This window comes from Aphelocoma coerulescens, chromosome 1A (assembly GCF_041296385.1).
Source record: "Aphelocoma coerulescens isolate FSJ_1873_10779 chromosome 1A, UR_Acoe_1.0, whole genome shotgun sequence".
NCBI classification, from domain to species: Eukaryota; Metazoa; Chordata; class Aves; order Passeriformes; family Corvidae; genus Aphelocoma; species Aphelocoma coerulescens.
In genome coordinates, this window is record NC_091014.1 from 70,643,380 (window position 1) to 70,661,942 (window position 18,563).

Below are 18,563 nucleotides of genomic sequence, written 5' to 3' on the forward strand. Positions count from 1 at the left end.
ATAGACTGCACTGATCCTGGGACTTTAGCAAACTGTTCAGGAACACAAGTGAAGTTTTAGAACATCCTCTAGTTAAAAAAATAGTAACCCTCAAAACCCTTATTTTTTAGCAGGACAACTCAACTTGCTAAAGAAACCTGGCTTTCAAGCCAGGTCTAATTTCTGAGACCTTCTTATTTTAGAGTTGCATGGAAACAGGAGAGTAATCTCTTCAGAGAGTCACTGTGGTCTCCATTTGATATTATCCCATGACTTGAGATAATTCCATCCCTCCTATAGCTCTCAAATCGGTAAAGGAAAGATACTTTTCTTTATCGCTGATGGTAGTCAGCATATAATAGGAATATTATATGCTGACATTTTATGAAACTGATCAAAGGAAGTAATGTGTGAAAATTTACAAAGAGGTCACAGACACAGTGGCCATAATAAAATATCTTACCACGTACTCTGGAGACATAGGGAATATATTGAGCTTAAACACAAAATATGAGCAACTGTCACTAGTTAATCTCTGAATCTACTGAACTGTAGGTCACAGCTGCTATGTTCCCTTACAGGAATAAATTTCCTCTTGTTAATAAACCTTTCTACATGTACTTCAAAGGTAACTGAACCAAAAATTTCCCTGGGTCTGATTTTGCATTGTTGTTTACCCTCATCCTGAAGAAAAGCAAACTGTATCTATGTATGTAGCTTCTATTACCTCTCATACTTCCAATATTTCAATTTATAGATTATAAATAGATTTTTTTTTTTTAAAGAAGGAGAAAGAAATCCTGCAAGTCAACAGAAGACATTTTAAAACAAGAGTGCCAGATTTGACTTCAGCTGGCAAGCGAAGAGGAGAGGAGTGAATATCAACATATGAAGATAACACTAGGAACTAGAACAGTGGTTCCATAACTGTTTTGGATTGCTATCAACCCTCAGAATTTCTTATGGACCACCAGGCATCATTATCATCAAAGTTTTAATTGAAAACACTATGTAAAATAGTGTTTAGTATGGCTCTGTGGATTAGCTGTGAGGCCTTTACCGTGGCCTCCTGGACCACCAGTGTTCTGCGGACCATGGTTTGGGAAGCACTGAACCAGACTGCACACATCGTACAGCCCAGCAAAACACTGCTGTGTCTGCAAGCAGAGGCCGTCCTGCAACTGCACCATGTGCTCAAATAATGCACATGTCAGTTCAGCCTTCTTGGTAGCTGAAGAACACAGCACCCTTTTGTTTTTCCCTTACCCAAAGTTTCTTTTTTATTGCTTTAGAGAAACAAGCAAATGGTGCCAAACCTTAGTTTCTGATTGTTTCTTGTAGGGTCTTCCTCATATCTGGCAATGATGTAATCTTTCAGGAAGCTATCTATGAAATAAGAAATATCAATCCCCCTATATATCATATAAATATCATATAAATGATAACTGTGGAGTTTTCATTCCAGAATAGTTATGAGATCTACAAATCTAAAAATTAAAATATTAAAACTAGCTTCTAAATTGGTTTTTCTTTTCCTCCTCTGGAAAAATTGTTCCCTTTTTTTTCCTTCCCAAATGCACTTATGATGCTAGAGCTCTGTGTGTGGTCATTAAAGCATTTCAGCAACTTTCTGCAAATTCTTTACAGTTATTCTTTGGCTGCAGCACTACAGGACTGTCTGCTTATTACCAGAGAAACACAGAGGAAAGCACTGAGAAAGGAACTTGTGGGGAAGTGTTATAAATAAGTGCAGCAAAACACCTAGAGCTGCAATTCAGCCCTAAGTGAACTCAGTGACAGAGCGTGGTCTCACATGAGAGCAGGGATGGGCTGTAGCTTCCCTTCCCATTGTTCTGCCTCGCTATCTCCTTGCACCTCACAGGCACCTCAGCCCACCAGTATAGAAGGGGGCCTTATTTGCCTCTCCTCATATACTCATTATCAACAGCTATTACATGGAATTGGAAATGAGGAACCTTTGCAAGTAGCAGCATCACAGAAAAAAAAAAAAGAACTCCTTTTCTAAAACAACATTTTTAAAACAAGTCTGTGCTTCCATGACAATATCTCTCCTGTTTTGGAGAGAAAATAGTGCTGTCACAGAACTTCTATGCCCCTTGTATGCTCAATAGCCATGGTAATGCAGAGGTTTGATTCAGAGTAGGAGTGGAAAAAGGTCACTTCAGCCAAACCAATGCACAGGAGAAGTCTGCAAGGGAAAGGAGTAACCTCTACCTTGAACGAAAATGAAACCTACACAGTTCTTGTCTCTGTAGGTCTCTCTTGCAGTACTTTGCACTCAGCACCACTAATGGGTGCTGCTGGAGCAATTATAAAGTTAGATTAATAATCAGCCCCCTTTGTGTCCTGGTTTTTTTGTTGTTGTTGTCTGAACTTTTCGTTATCCATGCAGTGCCAATGCTTAGAGGTAGTTATTAACTCACTTTTTATTCATCTGAAACAGATAAAGTTCAGCTTGCAAACCTGACTAGACAGTGTGAAAACAAATCTTGTGGCCTCACCTCACCACTGTCCAGATTCATTGCCAAGTTCCCCTCTGCTGAAGGGGTTTACATGGGACTTTCACATGGCTGCATACCTGGGGTAATAAGCCCGAGTTGAGCCAAGCATTTTAAATATGTGTGGAATTCTGTAAGAATGAGAAATCCACACTGAGCAGTAATGCCCTCCTCACATTGCTGCCTGACCCCCTTGCTGTAGATAATGTGTGTACTTTCTTTAGTAAGTACGTGCTGCCTTTCTGCCAACCCATCAGCTTTTGGCTTCTCTCCACAGGAAGCAGGGAAGCTGCGTTCACCTATGCCATTACTGCTGCCGGGGTTGCACACGCTGTCACGGCCGCCTGCAGCCAGGGCAACCTCAGCAATTGTGGCTGTGACCGAGAGAAACAGGGCTACTACAACCAGGAGGAGGGCTGGAAGTGGGGAGGCTGCTCTGCGGATATCAGATACGGCATTGAGTTCTCCCGGAGGTTTGTTGATGCCCGAGAAATCAAAAAGAATGCACGGAGGCTGATGAACTTGCACAACAATGAGGCTGGAAGAAAGGTATTCCAGAAAGGACAAGGGATGGGGATGTGTGTGCTGGAGGATGGGGGGAGGCTGGCTTGGTGGCAGGAGGCATTCCCTGAGAACTTACCCTCTCTCTGATGTTATCCCGCACCCACATCAAGTCACCAGGTGGTATCTATTGTTCGCATTTTTTTTGCTGTTTCTTTTTATTCAGAGCTGGCCATGTATTACAGGAACTCCTGTAAAAATTTCTGCTCCCTAAGCCTTCTTTCCAGCGCCCCTGATAAGAGGGAGGACCTTGCTGGATCTGTTTGGCATAATGATATATCACTGCTTTTCATCCAATTTGCAAAAAACCTAGCAAGGGATGTCAGGGCTTGTGATGGGACAGAACTGAGTTGTCTGCATTGCTCAACTTCCACAGCACTTCCAGATATTTATTCCAGCCAAACCCAAACCACTTATTTGACCCCAGCTCTAATGAAATACACATAGTAGTACACAGGGCACTTCTTAGCAAACACACAACTGTCTCTTTGTAACTACACAGCTACAAACGGCTGCATAAGAAGAAAGTTTCGTGTCTAGAACCATGACTGAATTGCTTGTCATGGAAACAATAAACATCATGGACCTATGCTGATTTATGTTCACTAACAATCCTCATAGCTCTCAAAGCTTGTCGTTTAAAGAGTGTAACAGATCTTTCTGCATCATATATACCTACCTCAGGAGAGATTATACCCTTTAAATTGTTTTCCCCCAGGAAAAGCCCTCCACTCCAATGTTTCAGAAAAATCCAATATACCAATATAGCTATCCAATAAAATCCTTCTCCTCTAATCGCCAAAGTAAGATTGAATTTTCCTCCTCTAAAACCATGTGTGCTTTCAGTCCTGCAACTGAGCACTGGGCAAAGAGAGTAGAATTGGTGGTGACAGAAACACTGCAATTATCTTACTGCCTGGATCTTGCTTATTAACACAGTTGCATTGGCCATGCACTGAAACTGAAGGTTCTGTATGGGCAGTAGTCACTGGGATAGAAATCCTACATAAATTCAATGTGGTGAGAGAGGCATAATCTCAGGCATAGAGACAGGATTGGTACTTCAGTGATAGCTCACACTGAGGTCTCCAGATGTGCAGGAGAAAGCTGACTGAAGAGCCAAATGGGGAAAGCAGCCTTGAGGGGCACAGTCTTTTTTTCCTAAAATATTGTGGTCATGGGCACAAAAGAACCTCATTCAGCAGTTTATCTGACCACTTCACCTAGGCTGGGAATTTCAGCTCAGCATCATGAATTGTGTTTGGAGGCAAAAGAATATGGAAGCCAGCTCTTAAACTTGTCAGGGAGAGTTTATTACTGCTAGATGCATTATCATCCCTCCTTAAACTGGCATCCTCTTGTGGTGTGTGCTGTGCCACCCCCATGGAGATCCTGATGCATGTCCTGCTTGGAACATGTCACAGGCTAGATGTGAAAGAGGGACAAAAGAGCAAAAGCAGATGCTGAGATGGAGAACAATGAAATCCCAAGGACAGAAAGAGCTCATTATGTGAACCGGGCATTGATCATGGGTCCCCCAATTCTAAATACAGCCCAGTAACCACTAGACCACATTGCTGATTCTTATTAAGTATTTTACTTTTCATCAGAATTTCTTAAGCAGAGGGACATAAGCAAACTAAAGAAGTGCATATTTTTATGGCTACTTCTGGTAACAGCATTCATGCAAATAAATTCCGTTTGACATTTCTAAAATTTTCTTTTTTGCAAATGTTCTTGCAAAAAACAAATCATAAAACTAATATAAAAGGTGGTTTTGAGAGTCATGTTTAGAAACAATGTTGGTGTTATGATATATATTCCCATAAAATGAATATTCAGAGTTGTACAGTATATAATATTTAGTGATTCTGGTTCTTCTGAGATAATTTTCTATTTCTGAATTCAAGACTGACTGAAACTTAAAGTTAGAACAAAACTTTGGAACACAGAATATGCATTCTGTGTTTCTGGGTTGGACCCTTATAAAAGCAGTTACAGAGTTTTCTGCAATTTCAGTGTGAAATCACAAATTCCTTCTGAGAATCCAGGCAAACTTGTAATCTGATCTACATTCACCTGAAATCTGGCAGTTTTGGGGGTCCTTGGTAAAGCTGGATTGGACTGTGAGCCTGACACAAAATCTGTAAGCAGGAGATTTTGCTTATGCATGAATGAATGTAATTCTTACATACTCCACATGGTCCTTATTCACAGTCAAGTCAGAAATCACAGAATCACGGAAGCAATCACAGAATCACAGAATGGGTAAGGCTGGAAGGGTCTAAACCCTTCTGCTCAAGCAGGATCCCTTAGACCATGTTACTCAGGATTGTGTCCAAATTGTTTTCGAGTATGTCAAGAGAAGGAGACCCCACACCCTCTCTGGTCTCTGTTCAGGGCTCGGGCACTGGCCAGGGAAGAAGTTCTGCCTCATGTCCAGGTGGAACTTCCTGGGCATCAGTCCCTGTCCGTTCCTCTGGTGCCATGGCTGGGCCCCACGGAGCAGAGCCTGGGCCCTGCTCGGAGCCCTCCCTGCACACAGGGACACACAGGGCTGAGGGCCCCTCTCAGCTGGGGCTCCTCTCCAGGCTGAACAGCCCCAGCTCCCGCAGCTCCCTTCCTCCTCATAGGACACCGAACTCCATGATCTTGTGGTCACTACAGCCGTGGCTGCCCCCAACCTTCCCAACCCCAACAAGGCCTTCCTTGTTTGTTAGAGTAAGGTCCAGCAGCACACCTTCCCTCACTGGCTCCTCCATTTGCCTGGATACAACACTGAACCTCCATCTTTCTCCTTTTCCCTTCCAAAACTCTCACAACACAACTGGGAAATGCTTGAACTGCTCTGAGAAAGTCTCTCAGTATCATCCTACTGATCTGTATGTGGCTTGTCTTAGAATTTGGAAACACTTTGTAGCCAAGCTTCTGGTTCATGACTGCTATTATAAAAACCCAAAGTAAGGATATTTTCCCTGTGTAATGAATAGGAATGAAAGGTAAGAAGGAAAACACAGGCAACTCTGTTTATTTTTTAATTACTTCATTGCTTCGGAAGTTCTCAAATAGTATTTTCTACCTTAGAGTGGTAATGGTAAAGACAGTAAAGGACGTATATGCTTTTGTAGCTTCCTACAGAGATTTCACAGCATTTTGACCATTTAAAAAACCCCACATTCACATGTGTAATGGTAAGGCTTGCAGTTCTTTTTCAGTCATATCAAATTGGCTTTTTGAGTTAGCTAAGAACAATTTTTAGCCAACAAATGTGCTACCTTCATTTAGTCTTCTTTTTGAAGCCCAGAGCCTTCTAAGACAGAAACATGAGGAAAAAGGGCACAAAGAGGTCCCAACCCCCACTATGATTATTCCCAACTTGCTCTGAAGTCAGTGGTAGGCCCTTGATGACCTCACTTGATGTCTACCAGGTGGCCAGAAGTTCATTGCTATGATCATTAGTCAAGGCCACCAGTTTTTCCCCCTGAGCAATTATTTGAATGTTCTCTTATAACACCACAAGGACTTTCTCATGTGCTCTCAGAAATCTTGCCCATTCTCAATCTCTCCCAGCACTTGTCCCACACATGCCTGGGCATCAGAGGGGTTTGTAAGTACAGCAGTATGGCTCTAATATTTTGCCCTTGTAGGGATGCTCTCAAAAGCTGGCCTGCTGGCATTTCACTGTTGCTAAAAGCAGAGCCCAGAGGAATTTTTCTTTGTGGAAAAAAGCAGCGTGCTGTAAAAATAATTGCACAAACTTTGCAAACAGATGAGGGGAAAAACCATCTTGGGGGGCTTTTACTGGAGTCTAGGGTTGAGATGTTCAGTACTACCCTCTGATAAATTACCTCTTTGGAAAAAAATTTCATTTAGTCTTTTCAGGGAATTTCTGATGACTATGGAATGAATGAATCCCCCAATTGCCCTGCCATGCATCCCCTAATGGCTCTGCATTGCATTTCTAAGAATTGTTTCAGCTAATGGCAGGTTTGCAAGTTTCTGACAGATTTGCAATAAATAGCATCAATGACAAAATCATAATCTTGCCATTGGTGTCATTTGGAATAAATAAATGCTCAGGGATTCCTGGTGACACAAGATGCTCCTGATGGAAGATTTATGCTTGGTGGCAAAGCAGCACCTCATGGTGTGAAAGAGCAGAGGAACAAACTTCTCTGTCAGTTTCTAAATGTCCACTATGATTTGGGATGGAAAGTATGAGTATAGTAAATGAAAACAAGCCCCCAAAGGAGGACTAGTATAAGTTTAATACAAATGTTACTGAAAGAATGTCTTGTTGCAAATCTGAAAGATTACAGAGAGATCTGTGGGCAAAATTTTGACAGAGTAATGAAAAATTAAATACCAACAAACCAAGTCAGCTTAGATGCTGTTTTATGAGACAGCTTTCTACCATGTATTTTTAGAAATAAGTATCTTTATTCCGGGATAAATGAATTTAGAGTAACATCTGGGAACACATATCATTAATCTTAACTTTTTGTTGAAAGCTTCAAAACAATAACCGTCTCTCATGGGGAATCTCATTTATAAAAATGGAGGTTTCTCTTTGTTTTTATGGGGTGAGTATAAAGAACAAACTGACAAATTGGTAGCAGATTGCAGCTTTTACCAAAAAGTAGAAATGTTTCTAACAGTTTATCAATCAATTAGGCTCTTACAGTAGACAGTGACTGTGGTTACGTGGAGAACAAACTGGCCTTTCCAGAAACACACCCATCACATTCACTGCCAGCAACTCAGCCTGATACCATCCCAATATTTACTCCTTTGTAGTGGCAATGGGTTTTTCCTGTTGTTTTTTTGGAATGCTTGGAAGATGACAACAGTTTATCTTACATGTGAAACAGTATGGGGTGTGAGGAAAAAACAAGTAATTCAGGTTCTCTTCAGAAAAGATTTTTCTATTACTTGGGACAACATTTCCATCTAAGCCATGGCTTTTTCTCATAGTTTCAGGTGCAACAGGCCTGTGGTACTGGGAAGGGGTTTTTTTGCTCACTTGCTTTGGCTGTAGAATAGCTAATGAGGTGATTTGTTGATTACCATTCATTATATATATATATATATATATATACACATATAAAGATATAAAAATAATATATAATATAATACTATTACTAATATAATATAATATAATATAATACATTCACAGGCATAAATATACATCGTGTGTGTGCATGTAATTATGGATATTTATACATATTTATGTATATTGTCTGTGCCTATATTATGTAAGACAGTGTAAACTCCCTTCACTTCACATGAAGAATTATAATTAATCTGCTCGCTCCTGCAAGATGCACAGCACCTGATATGCTGCAGACTGCCCACACTGTCACCTGACAGGATGTAGAGATAAGAAGCAATGCCCAGAAAAAGACTCTGCATGAAATGTTCTGAAGACACAGTGGAGGCTGAACTCCAGTTTCAAACGTGACAGCCAACTAATTTTATGCTCTTATAAGACTAAAATATTCTTTAAAATGTGACTTTGTTTCCTAAGTCATTTCAGTGATGCAAAGAATGTGACTTTCCAGGTTTTACAGCCTCGAGTCCATCATTTGCTGAAAGTTTCTTTCTCTAAAAGTGACAAATTATTTCACTACACATCCCTTGTGAGACCACTCATGAAAGAAAAGCTTTCAATAGTTGTACTTCATGCTATACTTTCCATCTTCCCACTTAAAGTGATTTGCAGACATAAATCCAATTTCAAAAATTTTGCTGCTATAGCTTGGGTGGGTTAGATGGATAACTAAAGGCTTATCCATATGTCCTGAATATGCAAGTTTGGCTCAAAATCTCATGAGGATAGATCTCCTGCTTCCAGTTGGGCTGGATTTGTTAGCCTATTTTTTCTTCCAGAAACACACCCTTAACACAGACTGCCAGCAGCTACATCTGGTACTACCCTAATTTTGAACATTTTACTTTAAAATTAGAGGGGGGGAATAGCCAAATATTCTAGGACTTGCTAAATGGTTTTATTCAAGAAATGTGCATGCCCCTGCATACCATGTAATGCATGCAAAACGTATCAAACATCAGTGAAATATCACTGCACAACCTCAAACCTGACACATCTGTTCTGCTTGACAGAAAAAAACTACCAGTGAAATATTTTTAACTATTTCAGGTGATATTTAAAATTTTACCTGTAAGGCTTACAACAAATAGAAAAGAGAGTGGAACACTGCAAGCACTTGCTTTGGGGATGATTGGGAGGACGTTTCTGAAGAAAATTGCTTTTTGCAGCATTCCACTGTAAAAATAACGTTCAGAAAGTTGTAACCAATTGCAGCAGTTTATTGCTCAAACAGCTGTTTTCTTTTCTCCTAGAAAGCAGAGAACAAACACTGATGGATTAGGCTATTGTTCATCCTCATAACAGTAGAGACACCCATCTAATGGACAGCAGGTCCCAAAATGCTGGGTTAATTTTCCTGGTAGCTAAGAGGAGAACTTGTGTAAAGAGTGCAGTGGGCCTTCCTCAGCTTTTTCAATGCATTAAGTGGGGACACTATGGAAGAAGATGTCTTACCTAGGGAGGCAAATGGAGGGCAGGAGGAGGTGAATTGATACCTCTTGGCACCCCCGACAGTCCCCAGCCCTGCTAAACTCTGGCCAGTGCCAGGGAAAAACCTCCTCATGCTGTGTCTGGATACTAACCTGCTGCAAAGCTGAGGCTCCCTGCTCCCATTAAACTAAACAATAAGAAAAACAGGGATGTGACAAGAGGAATAAACACAGTAATTCAGTTCCTCGTCCCACATCCCATAGAATATAAATACTGTTGTGATGCTTGATGGAACAGCTTCACAGAGGAGCAGAAAGAAAACCATGCAGCTGAAGTACCCTTATTCCTCTCCTGCTGGCTCCATGCTCCCTCTTCACAGGGCTGGGCACATTAAGGAGACACATCATGAACTGCTCAATTTTGGGCTCTGTGATCTGCTATTAACAAAGAATAATTTCAGGACATTTGTATTAGAGGAGTAGCATTGCACCCTACTAATCTTAGTTACACCCTGGCCTATCCAAGATAAAAAGCCAAACCCAAACAAACTCATCTTGGATTCCCAGATGGGTCCAGAAGATCAGCATTTTGTCAGCAGTGGTGGGCCCCAGGCTGCACGGAGACTTGGGTTGCCCACACATCATCAGCAAGCCTTCAGCTCTCGTGGCTGCAGCTGCATGAGCATCAAAGAAGTGGTGACATCTTGTGACCAGAATCTTTCTCTTTTGGTAGTTGTTACCCAAAACAAAAAGTTGATCACTTGCATATTTGATGAGGCAAAACTCTTAAAGTCTTTTATTTCTTTTTGATACTTTAGTCAAAAAGTTATATGGATTTTGTTACATTCAGCATTTGGTCCAACAATGTGCATTTCCATTAAGGAAAACACAAACCAGCAGGGCTAAGCCAAAACACACACACACACAAAATGTAACTGTTGTTTTTACATACTTTATCCAAATAGGATTTTTACTATGTACAGAAACTGTATCTGATATTATGCAGTTGGGTCTAGATATGGAACTTGAAAAAATGAATTTCTTTTCATGCGTATCATTTTGTTTAATTTTGGTCTTCGCAAGTCTTTTTCTACTTAACTGGCAGCAGACAGCCCTCAAATTGCATTTTAAATGTATGATTTATATAGGTATAAAAAGATGTGGGATTAAGAAAGCCTTAAAGTTATATTTCACAATTCATTTAACAAAGTAGCAGTAGTTAGAAAATTTTACTTGGCAAGATCTTTCTGGGGTGGGAGTGGGCCTGTATGTGGAAAAGGGACCTGAGGAATGTTCCTATGATTAATCTGAGGCAGCACAGCCCAACGATGGGAATTTGCTCTGGGAGGTAGATCTTGCTGTAAACCATTCAAGATTAGATACGAGGCACTGACATATGACAAATGAAACTGCCGAGAGAGTGGCTCATATGAGCTAATGATTTTCAATCTTTAATTAAGCACCTAGCTTGGCATCGTGTCTTAGATTTGAGTAAATAAGTACCTTTAAGGTTCAGGGTCAGAGCTTTGATGGGAATTTCGCTGAGGAAAGCTGAGCTGGAGGGACATTTAGGAAGCAAAATGTTAGTTGCTCCTCATTCAGAGCATTGAGCAAACAAGGTCAGATCTGGCCACTTTTGCCAGGTCCCATGGCACCTCCCTGGCAAGTGGGAAGCTGCTCAAGATACCATGCAGAGAGACATTTGTCTGGGAGGGCCAGAGCATGCTGGCTTGTCAGCAAGGAGGGGCACTATGCAGCATCTGGGTGGAAAGAGGGGGGAAAAAATGTTGCTTAGAATCTGCTTAGTTTGGGCCTTGTATTCCCTGACCTCCAAGTTTTTGGGCACAATTTTATACCCACAGCTGACTGTGGGCACACAAATTATAGCATTCAGGAATTTAACTACCTGATGATTGGGCCTCTGCTCAGTGTTGTAACCCCAAGCATTCCACATTCATGAGAGAAGCCTCCAAAAAAATTAAAAAAACCTGCAAGATTGGCTTCAGGAGCATGAATTAATACTTTTCAAAACTTCTGCTTTTTTGAGCCTGCATGGCTTGCATTTGCAAGTCCTCCCACCATCACAAACAGTGGGAATCTGAAAAAACACAGCAGTGAAATCAGGTTTCTGCTCACCAAAATGAATCACAAAACTGGACCTTCAGAAAGATAACTGCAAAAAAAGAAAATCAAGACTTAGGATAAAGTTGCTGGAGATTGTACTATAGAGGCTGCCAAGTAGTGTCTATAGATTATATATATATATATATATACAAAACGTATGTAATGATGTATATAAACATCAGCATCTCAACCAAATACACATAGGCAAACAATTATTATATAGACAGACAGGAATCCACATATAAAAATACATTTCCAAAGATGTCACCCAGGACACTGAAATGGATGATGTCTGTCTTTCAGGAACAATGACACTTTCTAGTATATCAGGGAAGCACATCAGAGGCTCTTTGGGACAGTGCCCACAGTGTTGAGCCCACAGAAGAATAAGGAGCCTCATGAACTTCATTGCCTTCCACTCTCTTAGCAAGTTACTGGCTTGGCCTTTTCAACCAAAATGCAGACCAGAAACACATGTAGAGCATGACAAAATATGTACACTTCATCAAGATTCACTGCTCAGGGAGGAGTATGACTCAGGGGTGACAGATCCCATCAGCAATGCTTTCCTGGAAATCCTTAGATCTTAGTGCTGTTTGGTGGAGGTGTAAAGGTTGCCTCCACCTCTTGTTATGGATTTTGCTGCAGTTCTTATAGCTGCAACTGCATGCTGAGAAAGCTGTAGGAATGGGTTAGTTTCAACAAAACCAAACATTCTTCAGCAATATCAAGCACAGTTTCTAAGCATGTTTATACATACCTACAAACACATCTAAATACCAATAGATTATTTGAACCCACATTTGTGGAACAGGATTGAAATCTTATTTGGGAGTCTTTGGAGAAAGATCTTCTCCATAGGCCTGAAATGGTTACAGAGGAGATGCTAAAAGACCCCAGAGTACCTACATAGTACATCCATCTCCTCACTGCCACTGAAATGCTGCTGCTGCAGCAGAAGGTGGCAAGTTTTCTCTTCTACCAGTATAGGAGACAGGAAGGTGATACACTGCATTCCAGTGTCCATAAAAAACCCAGCTCATCACAGCCTTGCTGATTTTCTTTAGAGCAGTTGCAGCTATAGGAATTTCTTCCCCAACTCAGTAAACCTTGCTGGAAACCACCTTTTCTGCCTCTGATAGGGTAAATTGACCTTGACCTGGGTAAAGCCTGTGGTTCCAGAAGGTCTAAGGTCAGACCTCAGCAGGGGCTGCAATTCCTCCTGAGGGGCAGTGGAGGGGCAGCTCCGATCTATGCTCTCTGTGACCAGGGACAGGACCCGAGGGAATGGCTGGAACTGGGTCAGGGGAGGTTTAGGTTGGATATCAGGGCAAAGGTTCTTCCCCCAGACGGTGCTGGGGCACTGAACAGGCTCCCCAGGGAATGGTCACGCCCCCAAGGCTGCCAGAGCTCCAGGAGTGGTTGGACAATGCTCTCAGGCACAGGGTGGGATTTTGGAGTTGTCCTGAGCTGGACTCAGTGGGTCCCTTCCAACTCAGGATATTTTATGATTCTTGCATAGGTTGCTCAGCTATCTTATACTTGCTACTGTTGGCAAGGGAGAATCAAATCCAAATATTCTCTTTAATATTGAAACCCCAGAAATTTGGGAAAAAACAAACCATACAATTTAAGTGAAACTCAAACAACTCAGGAGGGTGCCCTCTATTTGCAGGGATAACCAGATCTGTACAGCTTTTATTTTAAGGCCAGTTTCTGAAGCAGTAAGCATTTTTTACTCCCTCCTACTTCATTATGCCATTGTACTCAGATTTCGGCCCTTTTATCCTTTGCCCATTTCAGTCATGTTCTGGGATCTGCAGTGAAACCACTACAGGAGATGGTCTGCAGCATCAGTAATGCTTTCAGACAAGCTCGGTAGCTCATATTTCTTTGTTAGCATCCCATTGCAAAGGGGAAAGATCAGTTTGCTTTGTTCTTAGGCCTTGATTTTCATAAGCTAATGATGCCTGTGGGTGTAATTATGGTCAGGCTTAAGTGGTAGCGCAAGGGCAGAAAAACAGAGAGGCACTTCCATGGAGCTGGCTTCCTTCTGCTGCACACACGGAGCGGGAGGGCATCGCTCGCCTTCCCCCGGGCACAACCTGGCCCAGGGAAGGAGGGATGTGCCAGTGGTGGCATGGCTTGGCTGCAGCAGAAACAGCAGAATGACAGTGGAGCCTGAGCCCAAGCAGCCACCAGTTTGTGTCCCTTCTGACTCTGAATTAAACCCCTCTGGCTGAACCTCCTCTACAACAGCAATACATTTCTCTTTGGCTCACTGTTGAGCAGGACCCTTCAGTGGATTTTTTTCCCTCTAATGCTGTTTTATTATTGCCCTGGTGGAAAAAAATGTATTTGTGACTGATTATTCACTTAATAGTTTAACTAAATACTGCAGTGAGTGCTGCTTTTAAAGGGGATGGGACATTCTGCGGGTGGAACAGTCCATAAATTTACCACTGGTGGTATAGGTATAGATGTATAGGCAAAATCTTTAATTATGCAGTGAATATAGAATCATAAAATGGTTTGGGTTGGAAGTCACCTTAGAGATCATCTAGTTTCACCTCCCTGCATGTAGGCTTATTCAGTCACGCAGTATATACTGTTCTTTTTAAGCATTCTTTGATCATTACTTAAAGCAATTAAGTATTCTGAATCTTATGCCACTTAAAAAACCCCCAACCCCCTTTTTTTTTTCTGTTTTCAAAATGAAAATGTTTTGACAAAATTTAAGTCCCCTGTGGCTCTAAAGAAATGTCTCCAAAAATGTCAGTAAATATTCTCCAATATTTGGAAACAGAATGGAAACTTTTTACCAAAAAATGACAAAACACTGTATTTCCAACCAGGTGCCACTTGAAACAAAATGTGTTATGAGCTGGGAGGTGAGAAGATTTACAAGCATGCATTCAAAAAATTTCAACCAGCAGTAATGAATATTCATATGACCTAAACAGACCCAGGTTTAGGCAGGCTTGCAATACTGTTTTCCTGCAGTAACAATACACAAATGTCTGTACACATAGGTTCTCGAAGAGAGAATGAAATTGGAGTGCAAGTGTCATGGAGTTTCAGGTTCCTGTACAACTAAGACCTGCTGGACCACGCTTCCTAAATTCAGAGAGATTGGATATATTTTGAAAGAGAAATACAACGCTGCAGTGCAAGTGGAGGTGGTACGAGCCAGTAGACTGAGACAGCCAACCTTCCTGAAGATCAAGCAGATTAAGAGCTACCAGAAACCCATGGAAACAGATTTAGTGTATATTGAAAAGTCACCCAACTACTGTGAGGAAGATGCTTCCACAGGGAGCGTCGGCACCCAGGGACGACTCTGCAACCGCACCTCTCCCAATGCGGACGGGTGTGACATGATGTGCTGCGGAAGAGGGTACAACACACACCAGTACACCAAGGTGTGGCAATGCAATTGCAAATTCCACTGGTGCTGCTTTGTGAAGTGCAACACGTGTAGTGAGCGGACAGAGGTGTTCACCTGCAAATAACGGCATCATGTGCAAACAAACAGAACAAACCACCGAGCGAGGAAAGTGGAGTACAACAAACGACAGCATCATTTTGCACATCTAATTCTCTTGGGGAAAAGAACCCCAGCCAACACCACAACCACTCCCTCCCCACTACTACTTATACTTCTAAGGATGGTGCATTTTGGCTGGCTGGCTGTTGTAACTGCTTTGGAAACAAGGGCAACAGGATTAAGGTGATGTTGACAACCACATGAAATTTTCTCTCTGTCTCTATTTTTTTTTAACTACAATCTGAGTGTTGTAGAGTTCTCTTAGTGTTTTAAATTATACATATCAGAGAAGCTGATTGCATTGCAGCTCCCATGACATTTAAAAGAAAAAGACACTTTCTCCTATTTTACAGCAACAAAACTGTCTAGCCCTGTGCAAACAAAGACTTTTTTTAAGGAAATGAAATCTTCACTGACTAGAACACAGCATTCTCACTGCAAAAACCAAAATTTCTAAGAAAGCAGGTAGAGAGCAAACAACTGGTAGGGAGCAAAATTTATGGCAGAAATACTCCACTATCAGTTTGGAAAAAAAACCCAACAGACATTCACAAAATTACAACAGCTGCCAGTGACACTGGAACTCTTTGAATGAACATTAAAAATAATTATTTATGTTTTTAATAGTATCAAAAAATTCTAAGCACTAACGGGTAGCTATGTCTTAATTCTGTACTAAATGTAAACTTATTGGAACTCTGACTTTATGACTTTTGTATTTGGTTCTCCCTAAGTTCTTCAATGCTACTGATCTGTTGTCACTCCACTATTAGAGAGTTTAATTACTGTAGGCCTTAAGCAATTGCCAGAACCGAACGAAAATATCACATGAACCTTTGGTTACCAATGCTTGATACTGACTTTTCCTGCTTGCCTCCTGAATAAGAATGACTTTTTTTTAGACTCAGGCCTGAGGTGTGGAGCACCTGCTCACAGCTCCTCATAGGGAGTTTTAGGATACAAAAACATGCTTCAACAAATATCAAAGGTTTTGCTTTGCCGTTGAATGCACTGGCAGGATTTTCCAGGCATTGCGTTTTCCCTTTAACAGTTAAAAGTTAATATTTCCAAGAATTTTAAATAACTTACGCTCAGTATGCACTCAGAAGTCAATAAAAGTCTGGCAGCTGAGCTCTAGGTTGCTGCACCCTCTGAGCTGTCATGGCTTCACGAGCATAAGAAAGCTAAAATCTGAGTTAGTCTGTGTTATCTTTATTTTAAGATTGGCAATAACATACCCCCTGGTAAGCACATGAATGTTAAAAGAAAGAAGCTCACTTCTTAATAGCACTCAATCTTAATTCCCATACCTTTTCCCTACAAGAGATTTTTAAAACAGCCTCAGATATTTTACTGCTGTAAAATCTAGTGTTTTAACCCCAAGAGCCCAGATATGCCCACTTATAACACAGCCCATTTAACCATGTAATTATTTGCTTGTCCCAAGGGTCCCTGCCTGATTTTCTGAAAACTTGAGTTAAAAATGTCCTTACATCTGCATATCTGCATTTTTAGCTTTTCATTTTCATTTCCATTTCATTACTTATACTAAGGGGCTGCAGAACCATGAGTCCTCCCCACCTGACACAGAAGCACTTGTCCATCCACATGGTGCTCTTGGGGAAAAGGGCTGGTGGACCCAGAGCTCCACCAGCTCCTGTGCTGGGTATGTGAATGAGCCAGAATTACCTCTGTAATTTGTGGACCCATATTATCAAAGGTAATTAAAGATTCGGGGACCTTCATTTGAACACTTGTGAGGACCTGCCTTTCTGACCCCAAGCACTTACCCTCTGAAAATCAGACCCCTTTGATAACTCCCCCACAGAGCAATGCAAAATTGCTTATTTTTTTCAATGTTGCTGTTGATTTCTAAATACCAGCCTCAGCATGAATGAGTGCAACTTCACAGAAGTCAAAGGGGCCCCCAAAATACTAGATTCACTCCATGTAATTTAAAGGCCCTTGGATTCATGGGTATTGTTGTTGAATAATAGTGATAATACTGTACTTTCACTACATTCTTGACAGGAAGCAAATAAAGCTCCCAAACACAGTAATGCACAGTCTTATGGTACTAGATACTGTAAATACATTAGAATAGTATTTGTTAAGTACAATTGAGGAATCCAATTAAGTTATATTATTGTATATCGTTTAAATGTCTATAGAGTATTTTAAATTATTGCGAACTACACTGCGTTAAAAAAAAGAAAAAAAGGAAAAAAGGTTATATATTATAACACCAACCACTCTGAAAAGTGGACCAAAGTGACACTTTCTCTCTTCCACACCCCTATTTGAAATAGCTCTGTCTGCTATTATAAGACCACTGTAACAGTCCCATGACTGGGTTAGCAGTCTAGAATGTAATGTTTCAGAGCATCCTACAAAAGCTTTGCTCACATGGAGGTGCAGCATTCAAAAAGGTGCTGTATGGCACAAAGCAGGGGCTGGCAGTGGGAATGCTTGGACTTTGAAATATGTCCCAAGGAAAAGCAGTTTTGGTCAGAAAACACCATTACCACTAATACACTGAAACAACCCCCAAAATGGCGACTTTTAACGAAGGTGTCTGTGAATAGAAGTGGGTTACACACAACTTTTATTTTTAAAAATGTAGTTTAATGTCAAAGACCTGTGACAATAGAGGTTGGAACATGACCAGCAATGTGTGGTTTAACCATACTTTAGCCATGACAAAACTCAAAATACTTTATGTTACTAAAGAACTTAAGAGCGAAGATCAATTTGTTTACTATGTTAATGTTTTATGGCAAGCAGAAAACAAAAATGAAATGTGTTTCCATTAAAACTTAATTTTTTCCCCTTCTAGTTTCTTTTCCTTTTATTTGTTCTTTGTTTAGGAAAAAAAAAAAAAAAAGGCAAGGTCTTATAAAAAGGCCATTTGTGTACAGGCTTCTCCACATGAGAAATGATGGGCAAATTCAAAGTCCTAAGCAGTTTTTGTGTTTTGGGAAAAATAGTAATGAACATGACTGTGTGTGGTATTAGACTCGAGCCATCTACCTACACCAGTGCTAGAGAAACCGGCACCAGCATTGCTTCTATCAGAGACTTTAGCTGGCTACAATGAAAAGATAAAATTTTTGGTGGAAGAAAATAAATGTTTTGTGACAGAAATTTGGCATCCAACTCAAAAATGGTGCTTTTCCATGAACCTCACATAACAGATTAGCAGAGAGGAATAAGAGCCATAGAAGAGAGGATTGAAGGCCCTGACTTAGGCACTTGTACATGCTCCAGCTTATTCAAGCCAGGTATGGATACAT

The 18,563-nt window shown here is 40.9% G+C and overlaps 1 protein-coding gene across 5 annotated transcripts in view; it reads left to right on the forward strand.

Annotated features, from left to right (window-relative positions):
* WNT7B (Wnt family member 7B) overlaps positions 1–18,103 on the forward strand; it is a 94,705-nt gene extending 76,602 nt beyond the window's left edge. For 4 of the 5 annotated variants that reach the window (XM_069003451.1, XM_069003450.1, XM_069003455.1 and 1 more), the window contains exons 3-4: positions 2,776–3,047; positions 14,756–18,103. In XM_069003451.1, coding sequence (XP_068859552.1) covers positions 2,776–3,047; positions 14,756–15,235 — 752 coding nt within the window. In that variant the 3' untranslated portion in view covers positions 15,236–18,103. The remainder of the gene's footprint in view (positions 1–2,775; positions 3,048–14,755) is intronic. The other variant, XM_069003454.1, reaches the window with a different exon arrangement.
* The last annotated feature ends 460 nt before the right edge of the window (positions 18,104–18,563 follow it).